Consider the following 15,229-nt stretch of genomic DNA (forward strand, 5'->3'; position numbering starts at 1 on the left):
CCCCCCCCCCCCCCCCCCCCCCCCTTCCATGTGTGTACACACACACATTTTCTCATTAGCTCAATTACACAAACCAACCTCTTTAATTTCATCCTTAAACACTCTTAAATATTAATCAGCCGTACATGTCAAGACTCTCAGGAGCAGCAAAGCCACATAAAAGCACGTTTGTGTGGACAGGTAGCATGAAGAGAGGGCGAGTCAACACAGAACACACACTAACGGCTGCTCATTAAGGCAGAGGCGGCCCTGGTTCAAAAGCACATACAGTGGGTACGGAAAGTATTCAGACCCCTTTAAATTTTTCACTCTGTTTCATTGCAGCCATTTGCTAAAATCAAAAAAGTTCATTTTATTTCTCATTAATGTACACTCAGCACCCCATCTTGACAGAAAAAAACAGAAATGTAGAAATTTTTGCAAATTAATTAAAAAAGAAAAACTGAAATATCACATGGTCATAAGTATCCAGACCCTTTGCTCAGTATTGAGTAGAAGCACCCTTTTGAGCTAGTACAGCCATGAGTCTTCTTGGGAATGATGCAACAACCTTTTCACACCTGGATTTGGGGATCCTCTGCCATTCTTCCTTGCAGATCCTCTCCAGTTCCATCAGGTTGGATGGTGAACGTTGGTGGACAGCCATTTTCAGGTCTCTCCAGAGATGCTCAATTGGGTTTAGGTCAGGGCTCTGGCTGGGCCAGTCAAGAATGGTCACAGTTGTTCCGAAGCCACTCCTTTGTTATTTTAGCTGTGTGCTTAGGGTCATTGTCTTGTTGGAAGGTGAACCTTCGGCCCAGTCTGAGGTCCAGAGCACTCTGGAAGAAAACTTCTTCCAGGATATCTCTGTACTTGGCCGCATTCATCTTTCCTTCAATTGCAACCAGTCGTCCTGTCCCTGCAGCTGAAAAACACCCCCATAGCCTGATGCTGCCACCACCATGTTTCACTGTTGGGATTGTATTGGGCAGGTGATGAGCAGTGCCTGGTTTTCTCCACACATACCGCTTAGAATTAACGCCAAAAAGTTCAATCTTGGTCTCATCAGACCAGAGAATCTTATTTCTCATAGTCTGGGAGTCCTTCATGTGTTTTTTGGCAAACTCTATGCGGGCTTTCATATGTCTTGCACTAAGGAGAGGCTTCCGTCGGGCCACTCTGCCATAAAGCCCCGACTGGTGGAGGGCTGCAGTGATAGTTGACTTTGTGGAACTTTCTCCCATCTCCCTACTGCATCTCTGGAGCTCAGCCACAGTGATCTTTGGGTTCTTCTTTACCTCTCTCACCAAGGCTCTTCTTCCACGATTGCTCAGTTTGGCTGGACGGCCAGGTCTAGGAAGAGTTCTGGTCGTCCCAAACTTCTTCCATTTAAGGATTATGGAGGCCACTGTGCTCTTAGGAACCTTGAGTGCTGCAGAAATTCTTTTGTAACCTTGGCCAGATCTGTGCCTTGCCACAATTCTGTCTCTGAGCTCCTTGGGCAGTTCCTTCAACCTCATGATTCTCATTTGCTCTGACATGCACTGTGAGCTGTAAGGTCTTATATAGACAGGTGTGTGCCTTTCCTAATCACGTCCAATCAGTTTAATTAAACACAGCTGGACTCCAATGAAGGAGTAGAACCATCTCAAGGAGGATCAGAAGAAATGGACAGCATGTGAGTTAAATATGAGTGTCACAGCAAAGGGTCTGAATACTTATGACCATGTGATATTTCAGTTTTTCTTTTTTAATTAATTTGCAAAAATTTCTACATTTCTGTTTTTTTCTGTCAAGATGGGGTGCTGAGTGTACATTAATGAGAAATAAAATGAACTTTTTTGATTTTAGCAAATGGCTGCAATGAAACAAAGAGTGAAACATTTAAAGGGGTCTGAATACTTTCCGTACCCACTTGTAAGAGCTTCCAATAACCACAGGGTCATTGTTAACCAGGCTTAGAGTTATACAGGGAAGTGGCCTCCATTATCAGTCGCCCACCGTCGGGTTTAACAGGCGACGGCCTGCTGTGTCCGGTTCAGCTGGACAAGAGCCCAAATAAGAAATGTGAACGGTTACCTTTGCCATGCAAATGGATCACACTGAACTCTTTTTGATGATTCTTAAAACCATTTATATAAGACACACCTACATGTTAATGTAATCAGACATGACTAATCTAAACATGTTGTATTGTTGTGTAAACAACTGATATTTAGACAATCATTGAGTGAAATTTCCACAGTATGTCATAAAAATGCAATACAAGTACTAATTACGAATTTATAATATGTCCTAACTATTTTTGTATAGTATGCCATAACAAAATGTCACAGAAAATGTCGTAGTATAGTATGTAGGAAAGAAAGTCATTATGTGTCTCAAATGTCATAAAACATATTTCACAGTACACAGTGTCATAGTAGTAAGCCCCTAAATGCAATACAGAAAATATCATAGTATAGTCTGCCACGAAAATGTAAAAAGTATCAGTAGATAAATGTGTAGTATGCCATGAAAAACATAAAAACTTCATAGTATAAAATGTTATTTTATCCTATTAGACAATTAGCATATGAATTTGTGCGTTATGGCCAATATTTTAAATGCGGTCAAAAAATGGTTTTCTTGCCCTACACAAAGGGAGGCAGGCACAGAGGTCGTGTTAACCAAATATTTTCGGTCATTGACAAAATTGTTTTTAACAATGACGAAAAAAGTCTAAAGGCCGTCTGTCATTTTGTTTAGGGCCAGTGAGGCCACTAAACACTGCAGCCATTGTGTATTCAGCTGTGTGTTGACATGAAAAGTGACCAGATTCTCTCCAGTACCTTATAAATGCAAATCTATAAGCTTGTTCTGTATATTAATTCTTAAAAAAACACCCCGTTCAAAACCTTTAAATAAGCCTGTCATAAAAAAATTAAAATGTTGGGTAATAATAGATTGACGGAATTTTTACACCAAAATAACAGACAAAGAGAAAGTGTATTTCAACCACTTGGCACGAACTGACTAGTTATATTTAACTCGATTAATCCAATGGATCACTTTTTCAAATAGAGGAGTTTGAGGATTTTTTTAGATTCAAAGCTTCATTTGTAAACCTCAATAGAAGCTTCAGATTTAAAAAACAAAAACATTCAGTATAGCCCGACTTAACCGTAAATACAAGAAGTGATTCAATACTTTTTAGAGTAGAGAATACTTTACTTAAAGGACTGAAGTCAAATGGTTCAACGCTGAGTATTTAATTAGAAAGTAATGAACCTTCGCCTTTTCTGAGCTCTTTAACTAAACTGCAATAGCAAAATGCAGTCACATGACCAAATGAGTGGCGCTCAGCTGATGAAGAGCAGAATGCTGCAGTAATATTTCAACAGAGTCTGGGCCACTGATTCTGTGTGTTTAGTTCTGATCACTTTTGAGGCAACATACCTTCAAATGCATGAAGCAAGCAGAACGCATGAGGCTACAAGGGTGAACCAATAAAACAGCTCGTAGCAAATGATAATGAAATGACTTGTCCAAGTGGAATAAAAGGGTTTCTCTTAATAAGTAGAATAAAACCAATTGTCATACATATGACAACGGTAAATCAGAAAACATATTGTAGCACGAGTCAATAATTATGACTCACTTTGACTGCAATGTGACCCACTAGATCTCCTTAAATCTTGAGCTAACAACACACGACGGGCTTACATAATCATAGAGCAACAGATCAATGCATACAGCTTTTACAAGTCAGTTAAAAATTGACTGCAATCTTTGATAATAACGCCTGATTTCTGTCTGAGTTCATCTATAAATGACTGCGTCTGTTCTTATCTTTTTGTTTAAATGACCTAAGAAAGAGTAAATAGTAAGCAGCTGTCACCAGGTGCTGTGATTGCGTTCATTTTAGGTCTTCTATCCATTTATAACAATTTTAAACCATTTTTTCTATTAGGTTACATTCTGACACATTTCACATTATTATATCATATATTATTATTATTACCTAGACTCATCTTTGTAATTGTGTTTGGACAAAAACACAAACGTATTATTTACTTCTATATACTTATTAGGAACAGAAGAGCCAAACGGACAGAAGAGGTTAAATAAGGACTCTGGAAAGGCAGCCTGTAAAATCAGGACAAGACAGTCCCCCTGCAGTCCCTGCCTCCCTCGCTCCCTCCCTCCCTTCTTTCTTTCACACACTCACCACAGCAGTGGCATCGGCCACTCCAAAGGCAGCCTTCTGTCTCCGTCCTGTGATGTGGCTGCTGTTCTCCTGTACCTTTTCCAGCAGCTGGCGAATCGGCTTGCAGTAATTGGCCACTTTGCATTCCTTCAGGAACGCTTTCAGCTGCGGGGACATGGAGGGGGAGTATGAGAAAGGAGGAACCCGTGTAAAAAAAAACAACCAAAAAATAAAACCATCCAGTCCACCCATACGGTGCATTCAGGCACAGCAGAGGGTTTGTGGTTGTTTTCCCCGAGGAGAGGAGGTTCAGCCTGGCAGATCCTGAATCATTTATTCAGACAGGTTTTAAACTCTGGGAATTAGTTTAGACTGAATCAATTCTGCATCACCTGTGTGAGTGTGTGTGTGTGTGTGTGTGTGTGTACAAGGGTATGGGGAGATAAGACAGACCTCGGTCATTCCAGGATCAGTTTAAAGGTGGTGTTACCTGAATGACGGTGGGCAGAGCGAGCTCTGGGAACCCGATGGAGCTGTGCTGAGTGTGGAAGTATTCCAGTATGAGGTCATACAGCTGGTCAATCAACCCGTCCTAAAATGCAACAGAACAGCAAGATTGGCAAACAACACTCATCCTTAAGACATGCACGTAAAACGTGTTACTGTGCACCTATATTCAGTACATCACCGAGAACAAAACACATCAGGACTGATAACCAGTGAAATGCTAACACAGATGACAGCTTAGCTTAGCTTGTTCCAGACCTCTGAATCTCTGCCCACATCTCACTTCAGATAGGTCAGGTGTGCCCACTGATGGTTGTTTCTTCCGGTTAAAGAAGCAATCAGAGCTTAGAAGGAGTCATTAAAAATGCGAAGGCATCTTCCTACAAAAACATGTTTTTTTTTTTAAACTTAATGAAAATCAAAATGAAACAAAATGGTGAAGAGCATGGACGAGATCGACGCAGCTGTACAAGTGGTTTTAAGTCCACGCCTAAAAACAACAACTCCTAAATCAACATATTACTTTGATCAGCCAACGATGGCTCCCAGCCATCGCTACCACAGGGTCCACTTGAACTGAAACAGGCGGTTATGTCACTCACTATTGTTTCGTCGGTGCAAAACAAAACAACTCCGTCCCGTAAACATGTCAAGACTGAATGATTGAATGAAGTGAAATGGCAATTCAATCTCCAGTCGTACCAGGCTAAGTTAACTACGAATGGGCCCAATACATATTCATGAAGCCGTAAAACATGCTGGACTTAAAATAGATTGATTCGAATGTAACTGACAAACCTACTTAGCTAGAGCAAGCCAACACATCATCTACATTACTCGACACGTACGTAGTTGCCTCTCTTTGTTCATACAAATGCAAGATTTTCTAGCCTATGCGGTCTATTAAGCGTTCAGGTTTAGAAAGATCGGTGCTCGTGTAGTCAAGTCTGCTGTGTGTCTATGAGGCAGGGCTTCGTGGCAGCTACCCAGGTGACAGCGGTGGAAATAGCCCAAGAGAGCAGAGTGTAGGGGATAATCCCAGAGGGCCGTGCTGCAATCCTCTTGGCTGCAGTGCTGAGCGTGGTGACAGAGGGACAGTTTAGAGCCCTGACAAGGGGCTTTCAGAGCTGCCCTCAATCCCCTTATGTACACACGCGGCTAACACGCAGTGGGAGGGAGCAACGTGAAAATAACATTAACTAAGGCTTCAACCACTCATTTGATCAGCCGGGCGGCGACGCGCGAGAACTATAGACTGTCCCACTATCTCCCCTCACAAGTGGTGGATCTTACCTTATAGGCTTTCTCCATTAGGTTGATGTTGCTTAGCTTCAGGATGACTGCAAAGTTGATGGGTTTCTTGCTCATTCGCCCTGGTTTCTTGTTGAAGTCCACCTGTTGGACGATCTATGAAGGAAAGACAATGTTGAATTCAGACCCAACTGCTCAGAAATGCTCCATTTTCTTGGTAGTGTAGTGAAATGCATACTATGAGAACAAGGTGGTACATGGACCCAGAGCCAGTGCAAAACACGGGGGCAACATCTGACCTAATAACCGTAGTTTACTTTTGTGATTATTGTTTCCCCATCAGTCTTTTGGTTTGTATTTTACAAAATAAATGACTCATCCTCAACCTGTTGCCCAATAATCTATGTAACTAATAAACTCTTTATTAGAACTTCCATATTGCTCCTACCCGGTGTCTGAATTTAGCATTTACATACATTTAATAAAGCTACATTTTCGTCTTCCCTGGAAACATCACTTTTTCACAAGTTCAACATAAGGAACCCAATTGAACAACCACCGTTTATTATCAATTATCATTCTGCACAGTTAATTTTACATCCTGCAGTGTTACTGAGGCGACACATTTCTATCTTACTCTGTGAAAGTACATTCTAGCCATTGTGTGGGCTTTTTGTCTACAAGCTTTAGCTTTCACATCTGCCCACAATGCGCAAGTGAATTTCTGTCTTGTATTTGTGTATCAAGCTATTTCTGACTCCCCGTATCTCTGAGCATTTTTGTGCGTGTGTGTGTGTGCGCGTGTGGTCGTTACTGTGCTCAGTGTGCGGAGCAGAGCAACGCTCCTGGCCGGTGCTGTCTGTACAAACATAGGATGTGGTGGCGGTCTGCGGGGGAGCCAGGGGGAAGTGGGAAGGCATGGGCCAACCCTGGTGCATGCACATACACACAAATGAATACACGCGCACGCACACGCACGCACACACGCACGCACGCACACACACACATGCACAGCTAGTGAAGCAGGAAGCTCCAAATCATACACCCCCCTTGGAGATGCGAGAACACACACAGGCACAGACACATAGGAGGAAGGGGCTGCTTCTACTGCTCTAATTAAAACAGTAGCAGTGTACCTCAGCCTGCCTTTAACAGTGCTTTAACAAGGGGAGCAGTAAGGGAGAAAAAGCACAGGAAATATCGTGCGTCACAAATAAACACGGTTTGCTGTTGGGGGGCTAGGGAAGGGGGCTCCGAGTATGTATACGGGGAAAAAGAGGTAGAGAGTGGGCCATAAGCAGGGAGGATGTGGTTTGCACAGCGTGTTAGGACCAGCGTGTAAACCACAACCGAGCCTTTATCGCTTTGGTCAAACTGCTGCATGCACACACACACACATTTAAACACACACACACACACACACAACAGGCATGCACTGACCAATCCCAGCGGGCCAAGCTAGTCACTGTCGCCAGCACACCGCTCTCTGGCACATGACAGCACCGCCCCACGGCATGCATACACACTTGTACACATTCGCACACAAAAGACACACCGACCGCACGATCACATGCGCAACACCTGACCCAGAGAAAATGTTGTCAGTTGGTGACCTGTGATTGGTCTGATAACAAAAGGTGTCTCTCTCTCACACGCGCACACACACACAAACACACTCCTATCTTTCGATGCGTTTCCCCCTGAACTCCTTCAGTTGTGGCCGTTGAGACCAAAATGCATTCAGACGCCACTGATGTTTTCCACAGCAAACCACAGACGGAACATTTCATCACACATCTACTTTTTTTATTGTTTCCGTTTGAGACAAAGACAACCAACTGACTTTTGTTTATTCTGCATAATTCAAAAGCATTTGAGGTCTTTCAGTTGAGTTATACTGGTTAGAAAAACCATTTAATCTGCTGGAAACCTGACACAAACTGTATTAATCCCGTCAGATCCACATGTATGCACTGTGACTGCTGGTCACTGGAGATGAGGTCTTACCTCCAACAGGAAAGGCAGCACGGGTACAAATGTGTTGGTGCTGCCAGACAGCAGGATGAGGGCTTTGCAACAATGCATCCTCAGAGGGTAGTATCTCGATGTGGGCACCAGTCTGTTCAGGAGAAGAAAACAGTGGTCAATGTCTCCACCTGCTGTTGGCAAAATGTACGGTGACATGGTTGTTTTCACACGGCTCCAAATTTCAGATTAAACACCTTTAACAAATTAATGATTTTAGACTTTCGGGGGATGAATCAGGTAACTACATATAGTTTTGTTCAATAATATTTTTATATGCAAGCAAAATCAAATTTTTTGCAATTTAGTTATCAAAGAGTAGTGATAAAGATATGTCCTGAAGGCTGGGTAGTTCAGTTATTACCTTAAGTCAGTCTTAACATTACCCTCTATGTGTGAATTTTCCGCACCACTGCAGTCCTCGTGCCTTATTTGTTGATTTTTGACAGCAGTCATTCTGTCACTCATACAGTTTTGTCACAGAAGGAAACCCTTTATTCTCAGTGCCCATCGGCACCAACTTGGTGTTTAGTGTCTTGTCAAGGACCCTTCGACATGCCACGAGGAGGCGTCTGGGATCAAACCGCCAACCTTGTAATTAATGCACGACCTGCTCCACCTCCTGAGTCACAGCCGCCCCATAATAAGAAACAAAAGAAGCCCTGTGTTAATGTGTTGATGGCGTCTTACTTCACGTACTAATGAGCTAATAAAAGGCTGGTTTGATAGATCCATGAGTTTACGGGTTTATCGGACACCCAGACTGCACAGATTTCTTCGTTTTTGACAAAAATTAATAGATTTTTGTAATTTGGCAGGTGCTGAGATGTATTTTGAGAGTTTATTAGATGATTAACAGAAAATTAATCCACAACTTTTTTGATAATCACTTAATTTCCCTTTCATTTTTCAAGCAAAAATGCCAAAAGTTTGATTGTTCCAGCTTCTCACGTTTGAGGATTTGCTGCTTTCCGGCATCCAACATTAATTTTAACCAAATATCTTTGCACACAATTAGTTGATTAGATAAAGTGTATTCATCACGCTAAGTGTATTCCACTGATGTTGCAGTTGGTATCAATTGTGTGAATTGTGTGTGTTTTTCCACTGCGAGTAAGTTTTCCCGCTCTACGGTTTGATACTTACAAAACAAATAAGTTACCCACAGCAAAATACCTTCACTAATCAAACCCATGCTCCATTTTATTACAGCGGTGCTAATGTCAAAGCTGACTAATAAAGACTAATAAGGCCATTCTGATATTACGCCTACTAAGTGTATTTCACTGATGTCTCATCGCGGGTAACTCCAGCCTGGAGTGCAAATGAAAAACTTTTTCTTTTTTTATTAATGAATAAATATGCATCATATCTCAATCTGCATCGTAACCAGTAACATTTCTCTGTCATGTAAATGCAGTAGTACAATGTTTTCCTCTGAAGTAGAAGTACACAGTAAGTAGTATACCGTTGAATTGCATACTTTTCAGTGCTTTTTACGGCCATTTCGGGGTACAATCAGTTTGAATAGTAAGATAATTCAAAACATTTGTCCAATCTTAATCTTATGTCTAAACATCATATTGAGTTTTTAGCTGTGTTGGGTCCTTTTATTTGGGTGCCCCAGGTCCAGGTTGTGTGCCCTGGGCTACGGTCGAAAAGTCCAAAAATGATCTCCTAACCACTTTTCACTGACCTCTGTGGAAAACGTCACTGAGTCAAGGAGAGTTCATGAGGAGTTAGGAAAAGACAACGGTGGCACTTAGAGAATCTGACTCCACGTTCACTAGGCTACGTAATTATGATGCGACGGCTAATATTCTATCTAATCTATCACAGGCCTAGCTTGTTTTGTTTTTTTACTGATGCTTTGAGAATTTGTTTATTGACAGTTTGCTAAATTTACTTTGTTTAATTTCACATTATTTTTTTTACTTATTTGTTACTTTTCAAAGTAAATAAATACATATAAAATGAAACATTGCATACATCAATGTTAGTAGAGAGAAGGTTTTCCTTGTTTGATAGTTGTTGTTTTCTTTCCTTTTTACAATTATCAACTGCAAAATGCACAATAAATTAATACATAAGCAATCTGCAAATGTTTTACAGTAGTAGCAATAACAGTGGTTAAAAAAAAAAAAGATCTCTACTAGTACAGTACGTCAACCCAGAGTTCTCAACGTCTATTCATAAACATGAATCTGTATGAAAATAATTGTTAAACATGTGCAAGATAAGCATATCGTTTGTTTTCATAGACGGCTGAATGGTGCGTCACTTTAAATGTTGCCGCCACAAGGAATTGTGGGGCGGCATTATCTTCTTTCCTTTGGTAAAGGAAGGTCCAGTGTTTCCTTTGCTAAAGGAGCTAATAAAGGAAGCACTGAATCACCTTTCCTTAGCATTTAGAGAATTCGAACAGCTGTTATCATGGCGGACACTTAGATACTTCCGGGTCATTTCACTCCATTAGGAACCTTCCAAAGCAAAAAGGACTATTCGACCCCAGCGCTGGTTTATTTTCATGTGAACTAGACTGTCTGCGTTTCTGTCGTGACTAACACACATCTATGTCACGTCAGGTGCATTGATCAGGACCCAAGGAGGCACGGTGTCATGTGTGAAGTTGTTGGTATGCATGGTTCTGGAGAAAGCAGCAACACCACAGGACAAACATCCGGACCGTTCTGAACAGGCATGTTTTAAATGGGCGACTGCAATAGTGTGCGTCATTCACAAAAAATACAGAACTTTTGACCAGAAACAGCTATAAAAAAAATGTCTCACTGCTTCATTTCAGACACTATAATGGATTATTCACTCAGTACCTCTGAAAATATCACGTTTGCAAAACTTTATTACACACATATGCAAGTCATAAATAATAAAAATGTATATAAATATACTCACTTCACGGTGCCGATTATGACTTGGCAGAGCGGATAGATTAGAGGCTGGAGTACATCACTGGGGTGCAAGGTGCTGAGGACCCGACACCAGAGGTACAGACAGTGGATATACTGCCAGTTATACACCGACTGGTACGTTTCCTACAGAACACACACAACGACAGTCGGTTAGTGTCTTATTATAGGTGCTACCTCCATAAGGTCTGATCTCTTGAGTTCTATTATGTTATCTTATTCTTCTTATATTATCTTCTTGATAATGTGCTTCTCTTAGGAGGATAATATTAATAATGATAATCAGGCAAAAAAAGTTGTGCAGCTGCCGCATGATAGTTTATGATATTGTAATTCATTCCCATGCATGCTGCTCAAGAGTATTCGAAGTGATCGGCTCGTCTGCCGACAGTGTGGGTTCTCTCCCCGACACATTCCTGCTTATAATGGAGCTAAACAGCTGTTTTTGGTGAGAAACTTGAATAAATACAAGAAATACAAAATAGATATTAGAAAGGGAATTATGACCTGCTTAACTTCCTAACACTAGCTCTAGGCAGATTATAATACATAATTAAAACAATAAAAGTCAGGGTGATATTTTAACCCATTTACTTCCTAATCATTTGAATTGTGTGTTTTTATTCGAATAACCACTATAGATGACAATAACAAAGTATAACATTAAGTTTACATTGACTTTGGAACAGTTGGAATTACTTTTTGGGATGCTCCTGGACAATGGTAAAAAAATTAAAACAAAGAATCTGCCTAGAAAATTGCAATAGGTACATCTCTAAGAATAATGCTTTACTCACTCGTAAAAATTATTAAATATGTCTTTATATGTCAAAGTATGCCTCTTCAAAGCTTTCATAAGCAGACCGTCTCCCTGAGCACATACACACAGTCTAAAACCAACCTTTTTCTTCATGGTCATGGCGTTCCTGAGGTGGATGGCTAACTGTCGGATGTAGATGAAGGCGTGCTGGTAAGTGGCCTGCGTGTCCAGGGAGTACATCTCTGTGAGAGTTCGCTGCATGAAGTTGATCATGGGCAGTGCAGTGGGAGATGTGAACTTACAGTTTTGTACATATGAAATGTACATTTGCTGCAAAGAGAAAGAAAAACATCATAAGCAGGACAAATGAAAATACTTACTGGTTCTACAAGCTAGGTGTGCTTTTAAGCATTTCGAGTAAACGTCAAATTAAAAAGAAAATTAACTCTCTTTTTACTTTCTAGTCTTTCAAGAAAACATTCTCAGTGAATTCTGGTCCACAGTAAATCCCGGTCTGCTGAATGCGCTTCTATTTCTGTATCACTTTGCATTCAGCTCACCTTGAGAATAGGGTTAAGATAAGTGTCCTGCTTGTGTCTGCAGATCTTGTTGAGTGCCAGGAAGGCGAGAACCCGACTCGTCTCCTCCCCTGTACTCCACTGCTTCATCAATTGCTGCACACAAAGACATGAGACGGCTTATAAGCAAAAAGTTACATGGAAAACTCTTTAGCAGCGTTAAATTGAGGACGAGATTCCACGCCATTCTGTGATAATGTACGCGTTACCTTGACCAGGTGACGACACTGTTTGGGTAGAGAAAGGTAATACGGTACGAGCTGGTTGGCGTGCCGCAGGACTGCACTGATGACTGTAGCCTCTGTCAGACAGGATAACAGCTACAGGAGGAGAGTGAGACAAGAGCCGTTAGAGGGAAAAAAGAGGTTAATACAGGGATGTTTTCAGGACGCATCGTGGCATGTACAGCTTGGTTATAAATCGATTGTTCTGTGTCAAAGAAAAACATGTATCTGCACTTTCTCTACTGCATCTCATCCCGTCCACCTCCCAAGAATACGAGAGGCAGAACTCAAAGGGAAAAAAAGCTCAGACAGACAGAGAGACACTTGAATCGAAGAGCAAAACAAACCTGAACGACTCCACCGAGATACATCTTGATGTCAATCTGATTCTTCTGCCACTTTGGACTCGACGATGGGAGCACTAGCCTGAGAACAGAACGAAAGAAACAAAAGTGAGAAATGAACCATCTTTCCACAGCTACATTAAGACGATAAAGAGGATGCAATTTTTAAAAAATGTGACTTCCGTTTCATACTTTTTTTGGTCTTTTTCTGGCTTCAGGTTGAGCATCCTTTGTAGGGCTGCATTAATATCTCTGATACAGAACAGGACCAGGGCGTTGAACACTGCAGACAGTACAGGGAAAGAGATATTTATGCATATTTCATTGTTTGTTATCATTCAGTAAAATTCTCTCAATTCAATACATTCAGATTAATCAAATATGTCGCTGTGTATTTGGTTAAAAATAATCCCAAACAGTGCCGTGCTGAAGTTGTGGAGTTGAAACCAATGTCTCTCATTTTTACCACATCTGGTTGTTTTGGTTATTGCCGAACCCACTGCTGTGTATTATTATATGCACTGCTACAGAAAGTAGTAGTATGCTTTTATAAAAAGATGAATGTTACAGTAAACAAATACATTGAATACAAGTAGTGCCGATACTTTATCAGTATTATCAGTAATATGCCGGCTCTTCTTACTGTAGTAAAATTGATGAAACTGTGGAAATTTCAAACTGAATCCCGGCACCAATGATATTTAGGGCAGTTTTTTTTTTTTTTTTAACACCTGTGAGCTACATTTTAACACCAACCTAACATACATATGGGGGAGTCAAACCTCAATATTTTTTGGTAATGACCCAATGTGTCTTTGATATCGCCTCAGTGCCGAAAGCTGGTATCAAATAGCTGGTCAGATTTATTCATTTCCGATAACCAGAGTTCCGAATTTAAAGCAAAATTTGGCGGAGTGCATTTCATTTAAAGCTGCTATACATTGATATATTTATAATAACAAATATCACAGGGATGATGCTGTAATATTTTATATAAATGCAACAGTTTGAATTCACATATCAAACATGGTATCCTACCTGAGCTGTCAGCAACTTTGTATCGACACTGAGCCCCTCCTTCGCCCTTGGTTGTAGCCACAGCAGCCTTAAAGGCCTGGGTGACTTCTCTGAAGAGACGGGGGTTGGGTTCCTTCTTCATTGCAGCTTTCCAGTCTGCAATCATTTTCTCTGTGACTTTGATGGTCTCCACTGCCTTCTTGGATTTCTTCGAAGCTTTCTGACCCTCGTTATCGTCTTCATCATCTTCATCATCGTCGTCGTCACCAGAGCCGGCCTCCTACATGCAAACCACCACAGTATGAAGACCCTTGTTTTCACAAATTAACTCAATCATTACCTCACACCCCAGCAGCCCAGCCCACCTCCAGTGCAGAAGGCAATTTGTGATACTTCTTCTCATCCTCATCATCAGAGCTGTCTGTGTCGTCAAAGTTTAGGAGCGTTTGGTCGTTTGCTTGCAGAAACTTGTAGAACTCTGGATCTTTGTTCTGTAACCTGGACAGCTGCTGCTTGTGCTCATTGGCTTTACCTTTTTTCCCATCATCCCTATGGGGAAAAAGACACCCACAAAAACACAAGGGAGTTGCTCGTCTGTCCTCGATAGATTTTCATATTGTTATTACCATCACTACAAAGATACAGTATATACAAAATATAAATGACACCATATCAAAAGACCCACGTCGTGAAGGCTTCAGGTTTCAGCTCTTTCTCCTTGTTCAGTTTATTGAATCCATTCTGCTGGTCAGTCTCTTCATCAGATTCACCTTCACTGGCAGAGTTCAAGCCTGACAGCATGAACTCATCCACACTGAGGTCTTCTAACTTCCTACAAATACAAAACAACAGTTCAACATATAAGTTGGCCAACATGTGTGTGGGGGTGTATATATATGATACGTTACGGATTCCAGTATCAATTCAAACGTTTTGGGGTTTTTTTATGCTGCCAGCTTGTCGGTTAACAAGTCAAATCTTATTAAACTTTCGTGAAAATCCTGTTTTCATCAAAGAGAAACTGAACATGTAGCTGGTGTTTGATTTAAGCTAACGTTGGCTGCTTCCAAGAACACCTAAGCTAGCGCTAACAGCATGGGAGGCTAACACACTTTCGCACACAGTGTTAGCTAAAACGAGTCTTAAAACCTCACAAATATACGGACTAGACAGACAACACTTATAAAAACAAAACACATTTTCAACTCGTTAATGCTCTAATTATATAGCACATAGTAAAGACAATCTCTACATGCCTTTTCTGCTTCCCTGCCATGCTGGATCCGAAACGTGACTACCTCAAACATCAATACCCACAATGCCCCTGTGCAAAACTAAGCGGTTGGTTTTATGTTTCATGGGTGCCAAACTACTAAACAAATTTTACAAATGTAATATAATAAGCTTATTTCGTTTGATCCAACACTG

At 41.1% G+C, this 15,229-nt stretch overlaps 1 protein-coding gene across 1 annotated transcript in view; it reads right to left on the bottom strand.

Moving 5' to 3' along the window:
- The window catches only part of noc2l (NOC2-like nucleolar associated transcriptional repressor), a 19,360-nt gene extending 4,244 nt beyond the window's left edge, over positions 1-15,116 (bottom strand). The window contains exons 1-14 of the mRNA XM_031845911.1: positions 15,058-15,116; positions 14,487-14,633; positions 14,167-14,350; positions 13,823-14,081; positions 12,977-13,067; positions 12,788-12,866; positions 12,426-12,536; positions 12,199-12,312; positions 11,780-11,968; positions 10,865-11,004; positions 7,934-8,045; positions 5,969-6,082; positions 4,659-4,760; positions 4,190-4,333 (exon numbers count right to left, since the gene is read on the bottom strand). Coding sequence (XP_031701771.1) covers positions 4,190-4,333; positions 4,659-4,760; positions 5,969-6,082; positions 7,934-8,045; positions 10,865-11,004; positions 11,780-11,968; positions 12,199-12,312; positions 12,426-12,536; positions 12,788-12,866; positions 12,977-13,067; positions 13,823-14,081; positions 14,167-14,350; positions 14,487-14,633; positions 15,058-15,077 — 1,806 coding nt within the window. The 5' untranslated portion in view covers positions 15,078-15,116. The remainder of the gene's footprint in view (positions 1-4,189; positions 4,334-4,658; positions 4,761-5,968; positions 6,083-7,933; positions 8,046-10,864; positions 11,005-11,779; positions 11,969-12,198; positions 12,313-12,425; positions 12,537-12,787; positions 12,867-12,976; positions 13,068-13,822; positions 14,082-14,166; positions 14,351-14,486; positions 14,634-15,057) is intronic.
- Positions 15,117-15,229: the final 113 nt, after the last annotated feature.

The sequence above is a fragment of the Anarrhichthys ocellatus genome, unplaced genomic scaffold (assembly GCF_004355925.1).
Source record: "Anarrhichthys ocellatus isolate YVR2014 unplaced genomic scaffold, GSC_Weel_1.0 scaffold5, whole genome shotgun sequence".
Classification (NCBI taxonomy): Eukaryota; Metazoa; Chordata; class Actinopteri; order Perciformes; family Anarhichadidae; genus Anarrhichthys; species Anarrhichthys ocellatus.